Here is a 21354-nt window from a genome sequence, read left to right as displayed (position 1 = left end):
ACCGTTCTCCTGTTGCTGTCACCCAGAGGTGCTGGCTGGTTTTCGTTGACCCTGGCAGTTGTCAGAATGCGTTAGGCACGGTGCAGTCCCTTCCAGCATCTCTGTCAGCTAACACCACAAGAGCAGTGGAGGTGACTGACGGTTTGAGAGATGCTCAGACACGTCCCTCTCTGCCACGCCTCCTTCATCCGTTCAGATGCTCCTTCAGCATTTACCTGCTACGCGCCAGGAACAGTGCCAGGAAAGATGAACAGGACACAGGTCTTCCCCTCCAGTTTAATAGGGAAGAGCGACATGGAAAGAAATCATTGTAGTGGCAGTGTAATTAGAAGAAAAACAGAGATTTAGAACAGGTACAGTGTACCACAAGGGTATACAGCCAAAATGCAATAGGGAGTAGTGAAGACCTTGGAGAAATGTACTGTTTATGTCTCATCCGATGGGGACAGCTGCTAGTTAGAGCCAGTTAATTATTGCCATGTGGCAGTGCAATCCCAATACTGCTACATCTTCCTGTTTGTAAAACAAGCTGGATTTGTCTGTGAAGTTTCATGATTTTCAAGCCACTTTGCAGGCTGAACAAAAGAACTCTTCAGGCTGATTCAGCGCGAGGGGGCCCCCAGTTTTCCCCCCTTGCAACAGGATGGCCAGGTGAAAGAGTGGGGGAGGAGACTGGCTGTGGGAACATGGGAGGGAGATGTTCTTCTCAGGAGGAAAGATATGAGCAGAACCCCAGGGGTGTCAGAACTCATCCTAGTCTGGGAGCCAAGAGATAATAGGAGGGACCTAGGATGGAGGGGCGAGCGGGGAGACGGTTTCCATTGCCTCAGTGGAAGTGCCCCCTCGAGCCTGGCCAGCCTGCCCCTACCAGCGGCAAGCTGCAGGCCGCCCCTCTGCATCCAGGCCCTCCCCCAGTTGCCTCTTTGACAGCACAGGCTGTTGGGTATTCTTGCACAAGCTGATACATTCATGTCTGGGTGGCTCTCTGCCAGCTTTCTAGGTAATATAAACAAACAGAGACCATGACTGATAGGCAGCAGGGCCAGCTGGACACCACAGCATCCCAAACCTCTCTTTGCTGTCCAAGATGCAGCCTCCCTACCCCACGCCAGGCCTCCAGCCAGCCCCTGCTCGTCACTCTGCCTGGGGAGGAAAGGACCCCTCCTGCCCTATGGCAGAGCTGTCCTCCGTGTGCACTGTCTGTAACTTTCCAGACAGATCCAGATGTGTGGGAAATTAGCGAGGAACCTAATTTTGCTGTCGGGCATTGTTCCCAAGTGTACCTGTGTGTAGGCTGTGTATCCTTCTGAGAAAAAATGCGGGCCAGGCCAGCGATTTGAGGAGCTGAGGACAAAGCGTCTGGCTCAGCCTGGAGGTCACACAGCCAGGCCTGACGGCCTCATCCAGAGCCACACATGCTCTCCATGCCTGGCAGCCTCGGCCCGCAGCCTTGCACAGCGGCCATGCCGTTTAATTCTTTCCACGTGGGACACAGCCATCCAGCCAAGGGCTTTTTTTCCATGTCGTTTCTCTCTTCCTTTTTCCCCTCTTCTATTTCTTAGTGAAAACTAGGTCAGAGAGAAAGACAAAACTTATAAGTAAAGGAAATAAAAGGATGGAGAAGTTCTTCCTGGCTGAAATCTGGACCTACAAAATATTTAAATAGTATTTTGATATAATATTTTGACTATTTTCTTAGCATAAGATTTTTCTCTCCTTCAGTACTTCCCAAATACCCTAATGGAATTGAGAATATGCATCTTATTGGGCAGGTAATCAAGTATAACAAATTAAAATCTGGCAAAAACTACCGCCTTCAAAGTGTATATTTCATCAAATCCAAGATGCCATTGATTGTAAAGTACACTGTACTGCCAAGAAAGAAAAACTATTTCCAGCCAAACCAATGACACAATGAAGTTTTTCAGCCATCAAATTTAAGACAACCCCAATTCAGAGATTTTAAAATATGAAAAGTTTTGCATCTTAGAAAATACGAAGTGTGATTATAACCCTTTGAAATCCTGTCTCCGGAGGTGAGGTCTGCAGAGTGGGCTTGGGCAGCGGCCACTCCGTCCCGAGTCAGCCCAGTGCCCCCCTCCGTCCTCAGAAGCGGCCCCGTGTAACGGGTGAGAGCTCGGGAGCCACGCCCCGCCGCGCACAGGCTGGAGTCCTGGGCACGGGGCTCCCCATCTGTGATTAAGGCTCCTCACCTGGAAATACAGGGAATGACTACTGTGAAGATGGAAGTGTTGATACGGAGCCCCTCAAACAGTACCCGGCAACAGGAACACTCGGTCAACGGCCATTATTATCCTTCAAATTAACGTACTTAGCCTTACGTAATAGATGTATTTATACATGGTTTGTGGAAATATTTTTAAAGAAATCTCATTCCATATCTGTTTAAAATGTAATTTGGGGAAGAAATGTAATTTGAAGATTCTTTTTTGTAATGTATGGTTTAAAAAAATGACCCTTCCCCATCCCCCTTAATTTTGATGCACAATTGAACTTGAGTCTGCTCCGGTCCAGCTACCCAGGTAGGAATACTCTGGAGGGCCTGGTCAAGCCTGGGAAGGAAATGTCGAGCCCTGCCTTTACATGCTAATATGGCAAACTCATTTCTTCCTGTTAATATGCACTTTCCTTGCATCTGTCTGATTTGCTTGTCTCCAAGGTACGGGATATTGGGTACATTCCAATTTTAGACCTTAAAAAAAGTTAAATATGCTTGTGTTTTAGGTGGAATGCAAGATTACAACTACATCTGGGCCCAGTGTTTTGAAATTACACTGGAGCTGTCATGCTGTAAATATCCTCCCGAGGAGAAGCTTCCATTCTTCTGGAATTTTAACAAAGCCTCGCTGATTGAATATATAAAACAGGTGCACCTAGGTTTGTAAGATTTCTCATTAATTCCTGTCGACAGAAAATATAGCATCTGGCAAAACCTTTGGGTTGAGAAAACGCAAGCCCCTATTATGTTTTCTAGCTTGTAGCCTCATTTTCAGCACCAGAACCAATAGTTAAGAATTCTGTCTGCATGAATGCCTGCAGTGTGTGGGAAATGCGGCTCCTATCAGAGGAAGTGAGACGTATGTTACCTTAATGCAGGCTGTAAAATCCAGAACACTTCTGATTTTACATGTTGAATGACCCGGAAGTCTGGCAAAAGAGCAGGAAAACAGGTTGTTACTCTGTTGCATCATCACCCATTTAGAAAAAGCCAAGTTTGCTCGTCACTCGCCACACGCTGTCAAGACCCAGAGAACACTGGACGTGGATTTTACATTTTTTCTGGAACTGAGGGGGTGACCTAGCGGCATTAGCTTCAACCTGTCCCAGCCCTCAACTCTGCCAAATGACCTGGCAGTGGAAATCTCCCCAGCCGGTCTTTTGACAGCTGGCTGGCCTTTCTCACGATGGACAGACTAAATGTGGCAGAGCATAGTTCTCAGACATGTGTGGTGGACCCACCAGGAGGGTTTTTTAAACACATGTGGCCATGCCCCATCTGTGTGTCCCTGCGTGAGTGGGTCTCAAATGGTGAACATCTGCCCAGGGGATGCTGATGCTGCTGGTCCAGGGACCACACTTGAGAACCACTGCACTAGAGAAACACACTGCTTGTGATGAGGATGGAGTCAGGCACAGTCCAAGTTTATTGAACCGGTCTGGGCCTCTTCGGGCAGGGTGTGGACAGCTCTTCTGTTTTGCCAGAGTTAAAGATATTTTTCTCTGTTAAAATGACTTGAGGGAAGAAACATATCAGGAAGTGGCACAGTAGTCGTGCTACCACATCAAGCCAAAGTGGAGGGTGTTTGTGTTGAAGAGGTTTACATCATGGGTCTGCTGCACAATTGCATAATTCCTGGAATTTTCTGCATGCTTCACACCAAAGCTTTCCACCTGCTAAAAAGAGATGGAGGGAGCTGAGAGAGGGAAAAGTCAGAAGCACAGGGGTCCAGGGCTGAGTACAAGGACAATTAGGGGCTTCCCTTGGCCACCCCTCCCCCTCCATACCCACGTCCCCAACCCCCAGTGCCCCCGACCCTGAACACGAGATTATTAGTGAGCTCACAGGGCTGTGTTGAACCAGTTGGTTGCATGAGCTTGAGAAGGTTTTTAATAATCCAGAGCCTTAGCTTCTGCACCTGTAAAACTGTGGTGGTGACGCTGCCTGCCTCGTGGAGTTGACGTGTGGATCCGTGAGAAAGCGCACATTAGGCACTGAGCATAGAGCCTGAAATATACTCACTGCTCAGTAAATATTTGCTCCTGTTATTAGCAACAGGACCCCAACAATCGAGTCCCTGCTTCCAAGCAACCTTGTGATTATAATTTTGTTTCCCAGGCAGTTTGCCCAACCATGTGACAGAACTATTGATTTCCTTGCATAGATAAGTATCTTATTGTAAATGAAGACGTGGGCATTTCTGAGTTGTGTTTCAGATTTCATGGAATCCACCCATGGCACTCTTGCAGTACAGCTGCAGACTGGGTGAACAACTTGGGAAGGAAGGAATGGGTTCAGACTGTCATCTATGCGCTCTCGTTTTGATCATATGTGCTACAAATGGAATATTCAGCAACAAACCAATTTAAGCTGTAAATCACATTTAAACTGACTGTATTTTAAGTTACATCAGAAACAAGTTTACTGAGTCCCAGGTCAAGATGATGATGTAGGAGGATCCTGAACTCGCCTCCTCCTGTGGACACTCCATGTCTACAGCTACATAGGGAAGAATTTCCTCTGAAAGAAACCCAAAAACTGCCTGAGCAACTCCTACACCTTAGGCAAATGAGAAAAAACTCATCAAAATAGGTAGGAGAGGCCAAGACACAGTCTCACCATAAACTCCATCCCTGGCATGGTGCCCACCATCAGGAGGGGACTTACAACTCCACGCTTCTCCCTGAGGAGCAAAGGGTGTGCACCCCTCAGCTAGCACCCCAACTGTGAAGACCTACACCCAAGACGAGCCCCCAAAACATCTAGCTTTGAAAGCCACGGGGTTTACATCCATGAGACCCGCAGGCTGCAGCAAACTGAGAACCGCTTGTGCCCACGGTCTCACCTGGCTACCACCAGCAAGGCAGCCAACTGAAAAGTGACCCGTCTTCCTGTGAAAAAGGCCTATTCCCATGTCTTCATAGTGGTGGCCTGAGGGGTAGGCTTTTAATTAAACACACATCGAGGGACCAACTACAATGCTCTTAAGACAAGGGAGGGTGGCAGGTGCCATCTTCACGCTCTCCCTCTGCTCCACCCCAGGTCCCCAGTGTCTCCAAGAAAGGATCTTGTGTACACATCTCTTGATCACCTGGTACTGTTGGCCAGCAGGGCTTGTGTTCACAGGCAAACAAATAAATAGTTCTTAACTAGCTATCACCCCAGGGCTCAGTGCAGAGGGAACAGACAGAAAGTGCTCATCTCCCAGTCTTCCCCTGAAAGAGGTATATTGCATACCTTAATAGCTGCTGCCTGAGGGCCTGGCTTCCCATCAGCCTGAATCTAGATGTTGACTAAGATCCTCCCCTTTGGGACGGTGACAGGTCTTGGCACACCCTCAACTACTGGAAACCACTAAAAATAAAGCCGGCTGCTTGGCCAAGCACAAAGATATGAGAGGCAACCAAGAGATAGGAAAAGGTTGAAGGATAAGGTTCATCTCCTACACGAGTCCATGCCTTCAAGACGGGAGAGGAGGCTATTTTATCTAATGCATTAAAACCAATACAGTCAAAGAAAATGAAGAAACAGGAATATGTTCCAAACAAAAGAATAAAGTAAAACCTCAGAAAGACTTTAATGAAACAGAGGTAAGTGATTTACCTGATAAAGAGTTCAAAATAAAGGTCATAAAGATACTGAGTTCAGGAGAAGAATGCATGAACAAAATGAGAATTTCAACAGAGATAGAAACTGTAAGCCAGCACCAAATAGAAGCCACAGAGCTGAAGAATACAATAACTGAATTGAAAGATACACTACAGGGGCTCAACAGCAGACTAGATGAAGCAGAAGAAGGGATCAGTGAACTCAAAGACAGGGCAGTGGAACTCACCCAGTCAGAGCAGCAAAAAGAATGAAAAAGAATGAGATAGCTTAAGAGACTTATGAGACAGCATCAAGTGGACCAGTATTCACATTATAGGGTCCCATAAGGAGAAGAGAGAAAGAGGCAGAAATCTTATTTGAAGAATTAATGGCTGACAACTTCCCTAACCTGGGAAAGGAAAAAAACATCCAGATCCAGGAAGCCCAGAGAGTGCCAAACAAGATGAACCCAAAGAGACCCACACCAAGACACATTATAATGTAAGTGTTAAAAGTTAAAGACAAGGAGAGAATCTTAAAAGCAGAAAGAGAAAAACAACTACTTACATACAGGAAACTCCCATAAGACTATCAGCTGATTTTTCAGCAGAAACTTGGCAGGCCTGCAAGGAGTCGTGTAATATATTCAAAATGATGAAAGAAAAAAGTTCCAGCCAAGAATACTGGGAAAGTTGTCTTTCAGCATTGAAGCAGAGAGAGTTTTCCAGACAAGCAAAAGCTAAAGGAGTTCATTACCACTAACCCAGCCTTAGAAGAAATGTTAAAGGGACTTCTTTAAGCTTACATGAAAGGGCAATAATTAGGAAAACATAGGAAGGTATAAATCTCACTGGTAAAGGTATAATATATAGTAAAATTCATAATAATTAATGTTGTAAAGGTAGTGGATTAATCACTTATAAAGCTACTATGAAGGTTAAAAGATAAAAGAGTAGAAAAATAACTATTGGTACAATAATTTTTTAATGGGACAACAGATAAAAAGATATAAATTGTGACATCAAAAACATAACACATGGGCAGGGAAGTAAAATTGTAGAGCTTTAGAATACATTCAAACTTAAGCTGTTATCAACATAAAATAGACTGTTATAAATATAAGTAGTTTTATGGAAGTCTCATGGTAACCACAAAGCAAAAACCTAGAGCAGGTTTTTACAAAAGAGAAAGAGAAAGGAATCTAAGCATACTACTATAGAAAATCACCAGATCACAAAGAAAGCAAGAAGAAAGGAACAGAGGAACTAGAAGACAGCCAGAAGACAATTACCAAAATGGCAACAAGTACATTACCTATCAATAATTACTTTAAATGTAAATGGACTAAATTCTCCAATCAAAAGACAGAGAGTGGCTGAATGGATTAAAAAACAAGGCCCTTCTATATGCTGCCTACAAGAGACTCACTTCAGATGTAAGGACAGACACAGACCAAAAGTGAAGGGTTGGAAAAATATATTCCATGCAAATGGAAACCAAAAGAAAACTGGGGTAGCTATACTTATGTCAGACAAAATAGACTTTAAGACAAACACTGTAAAAAAGATCATTATATAATGATAAAGGGGTCAATCCAACAAGAAGATATATTTTAAATATTTACACACCCAAAATAGGAGCACTTAAGCATATAAAGCAAATATTAACAGACCTAAAGGGAGAAATACACAGCAATGTAATAATAGGGGACTTCAATACTCCACTTTCATCAATGGATAGATCAGACAGAAAATCAGTAAGGAAACATGGCCTTAAATGATATATTAGACCAGATGGACTGAACAGACATATAGAGAACATTCCATCCAAAGAACAGAGTACACATTCTTCTCAAGCACACATGGACCATTCCCCAGGGTAAATCATATGGTAGGCTGCAAATCAAGTCTTAATAAATTTAAGATTGAAATCATCAAGCATCTTTTCTGACCACAATGGTATAAAACTAAAAATCACTTATAGGAAGAAAACTTGAAAAAACCCAAATAAGTAGAAGTGAAAGAACATGCTACCAAACAACCAATGGATCAAAGAAAAAAATCAAAAAATACCTTGAAACAAATGAAAATGGAAACACTACATACCAAAACTTAGGGATACAGCAAAAGCAGTTCTGAGAGCAGAGTTCCAAGCAGTCCTATTATCCCAAGAGGTGCAGAGAAAGCATTTGGCAAATGTCAATATATATTTATGATTTAAAAAACTCTCAAAGTGGGAATAGAGGGAACATACCTCAACATAATAAAGGCCATATATGACAAGCCCACAGCTAACATCATACTCAGTGGCGAAAAACTGAAAGCTTTTTCTCTAAGATCAGGAACAAAATGAAGATCCCCACTCTCACCACTTTTATTAGTATTGGAAGTCCCAGCCAGAGCAATTAGGCAAGAAAAAGAAATAAAAGGCATACAAATCAGAAAGGAGGAAGTAAAACTATCACTATTTGCAGTTGAAATATTATATATAGAAAACCCTAAAGACTCCAACAAAAACTGTTAGAACTAATAAACAAATTTAGTAAAGTTGTAGGATACAAAATCAATATTAAAAAATCTTTTGCATTTCCGTACACTAATAACAAACTATTAGAAAGAAAAATTCAGAAAACAATCGCATTTACAGTTACATCAAAAAGAATAAAACATCAAAGTGGTGAAAGACCTGTACACTGAAAACTATAAGACACTGACGAAAGAAAGTGAACACAAATGAATGGAAAGTTATTTTGTGTTCATGAATTAGAAGAATTAATATTGTTAAAATGTTCATAGTACCCAAGGCAATCTACAGATTCAATGCAATCCCTGTCAAAATTCCCACAGTATTTTTCATGGAAATAGGACAAAAATCCTAAAATTTGTATGGAACCACAAAAAACCCTGAATAGCCAAAGCAATCTGAGAAAAAAGAACAAAGCTGGAGGTATCATGCTTCCTGACTTCAAACTATACTACAAAGCTATAGGAGTCAAAACAGTATGGTATTGGCATAAAAAAAGACACACAGATCAATGGAACAGAATAGAGAGCCCAGAAATAAACCCATGCATATATGGTCCATTAATTTAGGACAAGGGGCCAAGAATCTACAATGGGAAAAGGACAATCTCTTTAATAAATGAGTTGGGAAAGCTGGATAGCCACATGCAAAAGAATGAAACTGGACCACTCTCTTACACCACACACAAAAATTAACTCAAAATGGATTAAAGACTTGAATGTAAAACCTGAAACCATAATATTCCTGGAAGAAAACATAGGCGGTAAGCTCCCTGACTTCAGTCGTGGTAATGATTTTTTGGATTTAACACCAAAAGCAAAGGCAATAAAAGCAAAAAAATCCCAAGTGGGACTACATCAAACTAAAAAGCCTCTGCAGCAGAGGAAATCAACAAAATGAAAAGGCAGCCCACCAATGAAAGAAAATATTTGCAAATCATATATCTGAAAAGGGATTAATATCCAAAATATATAAAGAACTCATACAACTCAACAACAAAAAACAATCCAATTAAAAAGTGGCTAGAGGATCTGATTAGACATTTTTCTAAAGAAGACATACAGATAGCCAACAGGTATGTGAAAAGATGCTCAACATCACTAATCATCAAGGAAATGCAAATCAAAACCACAATCAGTTATTACCTCACCCAGGACAGGATGGTTATTATCAAAAAGACAAGAATCAAGTGTTGGTGAGGACGTGGAGAAAAGGGAACCCTTGTGCACTACTGGTGAGAATGTAAATTGGTGCAGCCACTATGGAAAACAGTATGGAAGTTTCTCAAAAAGTCAAAAATAGAACCACCATATGATCTCGCAATTCTACTTCTGGGTACTTATCCAAAAGAAACAAAAACACTACCTTGAAAAGATATCTGCACCCCTGTGTTCATTGCAGCATTATCTGCAATAGCCAAGACATGGAAGCAACCTAAGTGCCCACTGATGGATAAATGAATAAAGAAAATGTGATACACACCCACAATGGAATACTATTCAGCCGTTAAAAAAAGAAGGAAATCCTGCCATTTGCAACAACATGGATGGACCTTGAGGGCATTTTGCTGAGTAAAATAAGTCAGATAGAGAGAGACAAACACTATATGATCTCACTTATATATGGAATCTAAAAGAAAAAAAACCTCATAAATACAGAGAACAGATTGGTGGTTACCAGAGGTGGGGGGTGGGGAGTGGGTAAAATGGATGAAGGTGGGCAAAAGGTACAAATTTCCAGTTATAAAATAAATAAATCCTGGGGATGTAATGTACTGCATGGTGACTATAGTTAACAATACTATACTGCATATTTGAAGTTTAAGTGAGTAAATCTTAAAAGTTTTCATCACAAGAAAAAATCTGTAAGTATGTTAATGACATATTGTGATCATTTCACAGTATATACATATATCAAATCATTATATTGTACATCTGAAACTAATACAATGTTATATGTCAGTTATCTCTCAATTTTTTAAAGAAGTTTACTTTCCCTTCTCAAACACTTTATTAACTTAGCTAATAAATATTGAGCATATTTTTATTAAATAATTACAAAAATCATTTTTCATATGCCATGAAACATGGTATTAACATTTAATTCTCTTTTTGTCTTGCAGGTGTAAAGGGTCAAGTTTTTGATCAGAATGGAAATCCATTACCCAATGCAATTGTAGAAGTCCAAGACAGAAAACATATCTGCCCCTATAGAACCAACAAATTTGGAGAATATTATCTCCTTCTCTTGCCTGGGTCCTATATAATAAATGTGAGTATACATCCTAGTTATTATTATTAAAGTATTAAAGAACTCACAATACTTACTCACCCAGTAGGAATCTAAATAAGTCTGGAAAGTCCCGAAGTAGATTCATGAGGACAGAAGGAAAGGACGTCAGACCTGCATTTGGCGGGAGTGGGAGAGGTTGGAATGATGGTAACAAACAAAAAAGTCAGGTTTTTTCCCAACTGGCAATTAATTTTTTTTTAATAGAAGCCAAATCCTATTTCTTGTGATACCTTTTTTTTTTTTTTTAAAGATTTTATTTTTTCCTTTTTCTCCCCAAAGCCCCCCGGTACATAGTTGTGTATTCTTCGTTGTGGGTTCTTCTAGTTGTGGCATGTGGGACGCTGCCTCAGCGTGGTCTGATGAGCAGTGCCATGTCCGCGCCCAGGATTCGAACTAACGAAACACTGGGCCGCCTGCTGCAGAGCGCGCGAACTTAACCACTCGGCCACGGGGCCAGCCCCTTGTGATACCTTTTTTTAAAAAAAGGGGACAAACCTTATTAATAGTAATTAAACAAGAAGGTCGAAGTACTTCCAAGCTTCATGGAATACCATTTTAATGCCCAGTCCATGAAACATAATTTCTGCTATTAAAAAATAGATTGGGACACAAGTAAAACTTGATCCACAAATGCTACCATTCTATTAAGCAAGTGATAGACATATTTTGCAGCCCTTTCATAAGCAAATGATGGTGAGTTTTCCAATCGTGCATGTAAAATTCCAGGTAAGCTGTGTGTTTCTGAGTCATTCCTTCCTAGGAGGAGGCATGGACTGGTCTAGCCCGAGTAGATTTACGTCCATGAACTAAATGAATAAGTACCTGATTTAGTTGGGCAGATTGTGCCTCTCCTCTTTGATAGGATTTCTCTAAGAAACTCAAGACTCTTCTACTTTGCTTAAGTGGGTCTGATGCCAAGCACAGCGACTGTCTGTACAGAGCTACTCCTGGGAGAAGGTCATCATCATTCTGTAGTCAAAACTGGCTTCGTATTTCACTACTGCATCATTAGGACATAATAAAAGGCATGGTTTTCAGTGTATAAACTGGGATGCAGGGTCTCCCTGCTCACAGGTCACCCCCACAGCCTCCTCTCGAGACTCTCTCCTCCTCCTGAGAAGACGGAGAGAGTGGGAAAGACCTCAACTCAATGTGAATCTACCTAAAAAGACCCTTTATTTTCTTATTATTTACTGGGACATTCCTACTCTATTGAAAAAAAGGGTTTTCTTTGTAGTGAATCTAAGTTATTTTTATGCAACTCCATATAGGCCACACCTTTTATAAAGTTATGAATTGTTCATTTCCAAGTAGGTAGACTAACACAGTCCACGTTGGCTCTGGCTGCTAGTTCTAGGACAAGACTGGGAGACAAGACTCTGGAAGCTGAAATGAATGGCTGAAGACCAGTGAGTGGTTATGTAAACGTCATTCCCTCTCCCACATATGTAATAAAAGCATTTTTCAGTGCACGTGACCTATGGTTAGTTTAGCATTTGTCCCATTTTTCCTGATCATTTCCTCCACCAAAAAGACAAATCTAGCTGAAGATTCAGACTCATGAACAAAACCAGGTAAAATCCAAGCTTTTTAAGGAAGCAAGAAACTTGGACACTTAGATGAGCTGCAAGGAAAATGGAATAAATTGAGAAAAGAATATTAGGGACAGCCTGGGGCCGCAGCCCTCTCTTTACCTCTGCTCTCCATGAAATGAGAGGGCAGAATCGGTCTATTGCTTCCTTCTCCTGACTTGTCTCTCCAGAGAAGGGACCTGTCTTCATTTCACGTTGTAATTCTTAGCGACAACATCAACCGCTGTGGTCCATCCCAACAGGCACTGGCTAACTCCTTCAGCCAGCGGGCCTGAAGCGTTACTAGCCGTGAGGCCTGGCCGATGGTTACACGTCTCAGAGAGGCCGCACTGTGGTGTGGATATCGGTGTCTTCAGTGCTGGCAGCACCAAACATCTGCAGTCACTCAGATAATTGTTCCTTGTTTCCCCTCAGGTTACAGTCCCTGGACACAGTCCGCACCTCACAAAGGTGATTATTCCGGGAAAATCCCAGAACTTCAGTGCTCTTAAAATGGACATTTTACTTCCATTCAGAGGACAACTGGATTCTATCCCAGAATCAAATCCTTCATGCCCCATGACTCCTCTGTACAGTGACTTGCCAAGCCACTCGGCTGCAACAAAGCCCGGTCTGTTCTTGTTTTTGGTGACTCTTTTTCACCTGTTGTTCAAGTAAAGCAAAATCTGAGACTCAGCCGCCATTACCACCTGGCATCGGGGACTGCTCACTGCCCCTCTCACTCCTGGGGGACCTCGACCAGGTAACCGCCATGGTCCCTCCCTAAGGAGAGAAGCGGTTGTTTCCAAACCCTGCGACAAGAAGTGTGTGGCGGTGATGGTGAAGGGAAGACGCCTACCTGGCGAGCACTGCCCCCTTACACCTCACCTGGAAGTTGTCTCAGAGACTTGTAAGAAGTTAAACTTGAGAAGCAAAAAAGAAGTTCCTGCAAGAAAAAAAGGAGCTCCTTTTGTAGACAGGGAGCCAGATGAATATGGGCAATGAAGATGAACATTTATCGATCGCCTCCTACATGCAAGACCTTGCCACGAGTGCCACCTGTGAAGAGATGGTGCCATGTGTAATCAGTTCTCAGCACGGGGAGAAATGGTGATGGGCCGGGAATATTTGGTTTCACTAATAAGGAACAAAATAAGGAAATATGAGAGAAAACAGGTCAACCGTGTCTCAGTGGCCAAGAAGATACAGGCCTGACGGGATGACAAGGTTGTGTCTGCAGAGCCCCAAAGCAACAGGTCGGTTAAGTAAGTGTCCCCGCCTTTCTGCACCTGATGCCACAGTCCTGTAATGCTGACCACCCCAAGGCGTGACTCTCACCTCTGGCCTGAGCTGCAGACTCACGTCGACTGCCCGCTGGACCTATCACCCGGGTGTGACCCACAGGTACCTCAAACTCATCGTGTTGAAAATTGAACACACTTTTCTCCCTAGAGTGGCTCTTCCTCCCATCTTCTGTCTCAATTCCTGGCCCCACCAAACTAGAAACCTGGGAGTCATCCTTGACACTTCCTCCTCCCTCTTCACCCGACAGATGCAGCCACTGAAGACGCATGCTCATTACGAATGTTGATCGACTCTCCCCTCTCTCCATGGCTACTGACACGGCCAAGTGCGGGCCGTCGTAGCTCGCCTCCACCACTGCAGCCGCTTGCCTGGTCTCTTGACCCCAGGTTCCTCCCCTTCAGATCCATCCTCCACGCAGCACTGGGGAAGGGGGTCTATTTAGAACAAAAATCAACAACCAACTGCTTGTAGTTGCCACGCTCACACCGTGGGTCTGGATCCCTTGTCTGGAATGCCCCCTGACCAACCCCTCCAGGAAGCCTCTGCTGAGCATCACCCCGTTCCATTCCATTCCACCCTCCCAGTCCATCTGGGGACCCTTCCTCTTTGCTCCCCAAATTAAATGGGTCACCTCTGTTTTTGGATTTACATACTGTATTATGGTCTACATGTGTGATTTTCACTGGTAAAGGTGAGCTCTTTGAGACCTGGCTATGTTTAATTTGTTTGAAAAATTCGATCTTAGCTCCTGAGCCTTGCAGTCAGTAGGAACTGAATGAATGAATGAATGAACGGTTCCAGCAGCCTGCTCCCGTCTCTTCCAGAAACTGTACAAAGCTTTGAAAGTCATTTTATGAAACTAGGTCCTATGCTTTGGCAGTCTCCTGCTCACTGGTAACACTGACAGAGGACTGTTTGCATGTGTATCGAGAAATTAATTCAAATACCTGCTTTTACCGGACTGCGCATTTAATGTAAAGGTATTACATTACCTGTTAACAACACTACAAGCACCCTTTTTTATCAGGAAACAAAATTTTTACCATTAGTACTCAATTTGAAGCAACTGTTCTCCACTGGAATGAGAGTTAACCTTTCTTAAAACATTATATGTAAGAATTAAGGAGGGGCAGCATCAGACAGACGTAAGAGCAATTCTGGTGAGCAGGTTTCTGAGTGCTGTGTGTTGCTCATGGGAGGCGAGTTTCCTTGGCGCTTGCTTTAAACTGAAAGTTCCTAGGATCTGAACAGGAAACTGTGCTGGGCTCGTACCTGGTGGATGCTTGAGCAGCACAACGGAGGGGAGACACACGGGCATTCGGGAGCTACTCCTGTGCAAGCCTCTGCTACATGCACAGAGCCATACATGTTAACAGAAACAGAATTTGTAGACTTTTAATCACATCTTTTAAATTTGGTAATAACCTGAATACTTTGATCATTTTTATTTAAATAACCAGTAATTTATTATATACTTGAAAGTGAATATTAATATAATATTGCAGAAAGTGATTTTGGTATAATACATATAGAACTATATAAAACTACTTGATTTATCAAAGCCTCATCAATTTTCCAATCAGGCGTTCTGAGTTCTAACTTTTCCTTTTCCAAGAAAGCAATTTTTGAAGGGACATGAACCAAAATCTGAATTGGTTCATGAGCCTTAATGTAAATTCCTTAAGGAAATAATGTTTTTAAAATCAGAAATTTTACCTGAAGCAAACCTAAAATCATTTAGAGACAAGCAAAACAATTAGAATAATCTCCAAACCAAACGTAAGGCAAACCTGAATTTAATTCAGAGCAGGTTTGGGGTACCTATTTTGTGGTGATGGCCCTGTGCTCACAGGTCCAGTTAGTGGCCAGGGTTTAGTATGTAGAACCCCAGCTCCACCCCCACGCATCGAGTGAGGCGTCAGAGGGGAGAAACCAACGTGGAGCTCTGACCGTAGTCCGCTCAGACCTCAGTGCCCCTGCATAACGCCTCTCCTACCGTCTGCACCCTCCCAGGCTGGGCCTGTGGGCCTCGCGTTCCAGGCTCAGGTGTAATTCCTTTTGTGGAGACGCCAACCCAGCAAAGGTCTTCAAGATGGGAGAGAAGACGACGGCATGTGGGGTAAAAGGATAAGTAGGAGGCAGGAGCCCTGGGTTCAGACCCCTACTTCCAGTTCCCTGACTTGTGAAATGAAGCCCTCTCCACTGTGGCTCTGGACGCTGCAGTGTCAGATGCCACACTTCGCCGCCGTTTTTGGTGCTTGCCCAGGTGGAGGAAGGACAATTAACACTCAGGTGGCATAAGTCTTTTGAAGGCAGTATAACATAACTTATTAAAGACCAAATTTTTTGCCTCAGATATAAACAGAATTTGCCTGAAAAACATTTGTTAGCTAGAATGATCACTGCATAATATTTAAGCAAATTTTCATGAAGTAACACAGCTTTTTTCATGTACCTACTCAAGTGATGATAAATGTTAACATGAATGCATCTAAATGGGGGGAGTGTTTTAGAGAAACCTTGAGCAGGTAAGTGCCTGTTGATTTCGCTGCTTACTGTGTCACCTTCAGACTTGCGCTGTTGGATACGTCAGAAACGTCAGTATAGGAAGTTAGCTCTACCTTTAGAAACTACTTATATCTGACATTGGATTGGAAATAGCTTTTCCTAGGGAATCCAGAAAAATGAGCGTAGCATACCGTCTCCTTGCAACAGGAGAAGCTGCTGACGGAGAAGCATGGTTCTTACTCTACACGGTGACGATACAGTTGATGTCTGTTTTATGACAGGTCCTTTCTATCTTCCTCATGACTTTAGATGGAGGGAGGAGGAGAGAATGAGGATGGTTAAAGAGCAAAAAAAAAAAGGTCAAAGCACCTAACAGAGAAGTTTGGGAAAGGGGCTGACTTCTTCACGTCACCAAGCAGCAGGGACTGGACTGGGCGGGACTGCTCACAAACTGCCTGGTCAGACTTTAGCACAAGAACAACTCCACAGCCTCGCGGATGCTTCCAAGCTGATTTTACAAGTTTTCTCAGTGACTTTCTTTTGTACTACAATTAACTTAAAATGCACAAATTGTCTAAGACTGTAAAGTTTTATTGGGCAGGGGCCATGACTACCTCTGAATTCACTAAATTTACAATATTTCTGATTCTCAATAAAGAATTAATATTCATGTAAATAATGAATGCTGGATTTTTTGTGAGGAAGATTGTCACTGAGCTAACATCTGTGCCCATCTTCCTCTATTTTATGTGGGACGCCACCACAGCATGGCTTGATAAGGGAGCGGTGCTAGGTCCATGCCCAGGATCTGAACCTGCAAACCCCAGGCCACCAAAGCAGAGCACATGAACTTAACCACTACGCAACGGGGCCAGCCCAGAATGCTGTTTCTCTCCATAACATTCCCTTGAAAAGAAGTACTTTTGCAAGTACAACAAAGTCCATAGACTAGAGAGGACTGATTACCACCAAATAAAGCCCGAGAAAGAACAAATGTAATGACCTTTTATGAGGCAATAATATTATAATAACTCTTCCAAGCCCAGATAGTCCTTCCAGAACAGTTTTTATGGTATCAACCCATCCTAATATGCATGTTATATTCCAAGTTAATTTGTACATGGAGCAGACGATGGATGAAATGTGCACCTTCTGGTAAAAAGAAAAACAAAACAAACTTTGGAACATTCACAATGCACATTACTGTAGTAAAGGATCTAAAAAACCATGCAAGAAAGAAATGGATTTCCCAAACAGTTAGCCAAGGAACCATTTTCTTAAATAATTTAGCCTAGTACCATTCCTTTGAACTTACATTCCTAGATTTCCAAACACATTTTTGGAAATGCTGATATAGGGAGAAATTTTTTGTCCTGAATAATAAATGTTATTGATTTCAAAGTGCCTTTGAAACACAGAGCATAGTTATAAACAGATAATCTGCCTGCTGTGGGAACTGGAAAAGTGACAGCCCTCACGCTCACCCACACAGCCCTGATAATGTAGAGTTTCCAATAGGACAGAGGTCAGGCTCAAGGGTACGTCCAGCCTCTGAACCACACTAAAGAAGCAACAGAAATGAGAAAGGCTGCGGAGGAAATGGCTAGCCTACAGGTACCAACTTCTAAAAAGTGATAAATATTGCAATTTGGAAAATAAACTGGGAACAGTTTTTCTGTTTTCAAAAGAAAACTTATTATATAGGAACCCCTTGGTGTATTTTAGCCAGACATCAATATTTAACGTGCAGCTCCTTAGAGCATCCATTACTCCCCACCTGCCACCCCTAAAAGCAAGGCATGATTTTTAAATGAACGAAATTTTACTTTTTTTTTTTTTTGAGGAAGATTAGCCCTGAGCTAACATCCGCCGCCAATTCTCCTCTTTTTGCTGAGGAAGACTGGCCCTGAGCTAAGATCCGTGCCCATCTTCCTCTACTTTATATGTGGGATGCCTGCCACAGCATGGCATGACATGCGGTGCATGGGTCCACGCCCGGGATCCAGGCTGGCGATCCCTGGGCTGCTGAAGGGGACTGTGCGAACTTAGCTGCTGCGCCACTGGGCCGGCCCCTGAATGAATGAAATTTTAAAATATTAGGCATACGAAAAACAAGTGAACGAAAGAAAGCATAAACAAGTAATCAGCCTATTTTGGGAGAATAGAATGTTTTAGTTTCTCCTGCTTCATTTTTGAAATTTTCTACTTACTAATTTTATAACGAAAGAAAAGCAACTGATTTAAAGAACGGAACCACAAGTTTTAGAAGCCCCAGTTTACACAAGTAACTGCTACACCTATTCTTACATATTCATGAAACATTTCCAGAGTTTATACTTAACTAACAGTTGACTAACTTAGGTCAAAGTTAATAACACTTTCCTCCTAATTGAGCAAGGACATCTGTGCTTCAAACACTTACGCGTAGTATTTTTCTTCAGTGCTCATCTCACGAGGCTCTGAGGGATGAGCCGTGAAGGATTTCAGGACTGAAATGGGAAGTCTGTGTTTTCTCTAAAAACTGAGACCAGAACTCCTGCCACTTCTTTGCTGTCTAGCCCGGCGACCTCTCCTCCGCGGTTCAGCGTCCCCCTACATTAGTGGGTGCCGTGGAGAACTCCCGATGTGGTGCTGCCTTGGGTTAAAACGGTGCTTAACTAAAGAGATCTGGTCTTCTGACATGCCTCTTTAAAAAGAAACAAAATAAATGATGGTGAGAAAAGTATTTTTTTATACAGAGGGAAGCTTTGTTTTTTAAGGAAGCTTTCCCAGTTCTGTTACATTTCTGACACCCCATCAACTTTTAAAGACCGTTGTTTCCTTAGAATGTTTCTCTTCTGCCATTTAAGGAATTTATTGCATGGACGATATTTTCTCAGGTGTTTTTAAACTGTCTTTTCCTCTTGTAGAGAAGACGCACAGCTGCTTTCCTTCAATCCACAGCCTTTTCCAAAAGCCGGCTGTGCCCACAGTGTGTTCTGTCAGGCACCCGGGGAAGGAGATACAAAAGGAGAGAAGATACACAGCGACATGTCAGGGAACATAAGGGGACAGTATCTCAGGGCTGGGGCCCTGTGGAACCAGAGACAGGGTTAATGAAGGCCACCTCAGCTGGGTGTTGGAAGTGGTGATGGCCGTTGAATGGAGGCAGGCGGAGTATTATTCAACAACTGCCAGTGTTAGAAGTTCTGCTAGCCGCCAGACCCCATCTGAGACTCCAGCCACCTCCTGTCTCTGCTTCTATCATGGAGCAAGGAAGTTCCAGATCTGCTCTTTGAAGTTAGCCCTTCCCACTCCACCAGGATGAACATGAAAAGGAGTCATGGGAGAGGGGAGGCAAGAAAAGGTAAAAAGGGTAAGAAGAGAATGGTGAGAAGAAAGCACCCATTTCAGAGAGAGCTCTGAAGTCCAAAACGGTCAGGCAGAACATTTGAGCTAATATCCAACAAGCAATAGAATTATTGAAGGTTTTTTTCAATATTTACATCAGGGGAGCGACATGAAGATATCTATAAAATAATCTACAAATGCACCAAAACTGGGGGACACCAAAGGCAGTGAAGCCCATTTCGGCAGATGTACCATGATCTCGGAGAGGGGGTAATCCAGGGTATGGCCTGGGAAGGTGTGAACCAAACACACACGCACGAAAGTGCTAAAATTTAACCAAGACAAAAAATGAAATTCACGTAACATGACAGTAACGTGAAAAATAGGAAGAGTTGAAACTTTGGAATCTGGAACGTGAATATTTTGGTAACTTACGTTGCCGGCAGAGCACGTACGCATGGTATTCTGGAGGCAGGTCCGGGGACTGAAACAAGGACCAGAGGAGGCCCAGCGCTTCAAAGGCGCCGTGGCCTTCAGGAGGTTTCCGGCGCTCCTGAAACAATCAGTTAGGGTTCTCTTATCCAGAGTACTAATATTCTAAGACGTCATCATCAGGGCGGCGGGAGCGGGTCCCTTTGTGTCCCCTCCAACTTCCAGTGAGGGGCACATCCCTAACCCAACCAGGGCCACGCTGCCGCCGCCGGGGGCGGGAGGGATGCGCACGTGGTACACAGAAGGCGGGGCTCGGAGAGGGGACCCGACAGCGGGGAGCGGGGAGCTGGGATCCTGACCCCCGACCCCGAGAAGCCGGCGGGCACCAGCAGGGGCGCCTGACGGTGGAGGTGGGGCACGCGATCGCCCCCGGCCCACCAGCTTCCCGCCCCGGGACCGGACGGCGGAGGGGGCCCGGGCCTCCCGGGGCGCAGGTGAGACGCAGAGCCCGCCTGCGGGGACCGGGGACCCGCGCTCCACCGGGCGGACGGCGAGACCCCAAACCGGCAGCGCTCCCCCGGGGCGGGTCCCCGACTCAAGGGCGCCCGCAGGGAGGAGCCAGCAAGCGCACGAAAGGCCGAATCGATGTTATTCCGGCAATATCTGAATGTCCCATTTCGGGGGCACTGTTGTCCGTGCCATCGAGTCCATTCTGCCTCCCGGCGACCGTGGGCACGCGCCTGTCAAATGTCACTCAGCACCTGGGGGCGCTCCCGGCTGCTGGTCGCTGCGCACGCGCTCCCATTTTCTGTTGCTTTTATTCCTGTAAACAGTCCATTTTACAATTTGTTAACACATTCAACATTTCTGAGTGCCTTCTAATGTGCTAGTGCTTTCAGATATTTTTGTTTTTAAATCGTTATTTGCAAATGTAAAAAACTCCGTATCATATAATTCAGAGCTGGCTATGGGACAAAAAGGCCACAAACTTTTAAACAATTGGTATTTTTTTTAAGCTGGTATTATCTTTTAATACCAAATAATTGGAATTATTTTTTAACAATTGGTATTTTTTGTAAATACCAAATCAAAACCCAATTCAGAGTCCAACCAACCAGTAAAGCCACAGACTTCTCACACCCCCAGGCATGAGGGCCCGCAGCTGGTGTCACGAGCCCACAGACCTACACACCAATCAGTACCTTTAAAACTCTTGTTAAAAGAAAAATCTAAACTAACTGACCCAGCAGCTCACCGCGGTCTGGCTCGGTGCCCCCAGGCTCCTGCTTTAAATCAGCTTCCGGACTCAAGTCACAATAAACTTAGTCAGCACCTGGATGTGTGTGTCACCATCAGGGAGAGGTTCTCCCCCCATGGCATTTAGCTCCACCAACGCAGAGAAGTCACGGGCAATTACAACAGGGCTTTCCCCACTGACAATCGGCAGGGTGCCCAGCCCTGACTCCTCCTCCTGCCGCACCTACAGCCCCTCCAGAAGGTTCCCTAAAACTTGTGGAAAAACCGCTGAAGCCAACCTGCCACGTGGTAACACACGTGAACAGGACA

General features: G+C 43.7%; 1 protein-coding gene and 1 long non-coding RNA gene across 6 annotated transcripts in view; one reads left to right on the top strand and one right to left on the bottom strand.

The window, feature by feature from the left end:
• The window catches only part of CPM (carboxypeptidase M), a 62903-nt gene extending 48681 nt beyond the window's left edge, over nucleotides 1-14222 (top strand). For both annotated transcript variants that reach the window (XM_070622017.1, XM_070622018.1), the window contains 3 exons: nucleotides 2746-2898; nucleotides 10473-10621; nucleotides 12649-14222. In XM_070622017.1, coding sequence (XP_070478118.1) covers nucleotides 2746-2898; nucleotides 10473-10621; nucleotides 12649-12891 — 545 coding nt within the window. In that variant the 3' untranslated portion in view covers nucleotides 12892-14222. The remainder of the gene's footprint in view (nucleotides 1-2745; nucleotides 2899-10472; nucleotides 10622-12648) is intronic.
• Nucleotides 265-20611, bottom strand: LOC103558287 (uncharacterized). Of its 4 annotated transcripts, XR_011540538.1 has the most exons (6): nucleotides 19792-20067; nucleotides 18449-18712; nucleotides 10682-10753; nucleotides 3108-3168; nucleotides 1284-1568; nucleotides 265-676 (listed from the first exon to the last, which is right to left on the bottom strand). It is a non-coding gene; the product is annotated as an uncharacterized lncRNA (long non-coding RNA). The 4 variants fall into 4 exon arrangements; XR_011540537.1 differs by lacking the exon at nucleotides 10682-10753 and having other exon boundaries at nucleotides 19792-20021; XR_011540536.1 differs by lacking the exon at nucleotides 10682-10753 and having other exon boundaries at nucleotides 265-996; nucleotides 19792-19932.
• Between the last annotated feature and the right edge of the window lie 743 nt (nucleotides 20612-21354).

The sequence above is a fragment of the Equus przewalskii genome, chromosome 5, assembly GCF_037783145.1.
Source record: "Equus przewalskii isolate Varuska chromosome 5, EquPr2, whole genome shotgun sequence".
In the NCBI taxonomy this organism is placed as follows: domain Eukaryota; kingdom Metazoa; phylum Chordata; class Mammalia; order Perissodactyla; family Equidae; genus Equus; species Equus przewalskii.
The sequence above is the reverse complement of the archived record's forward strand: the minus strand, read 5'-3'. Positions and strand labels throughout refer to the sequence as shown.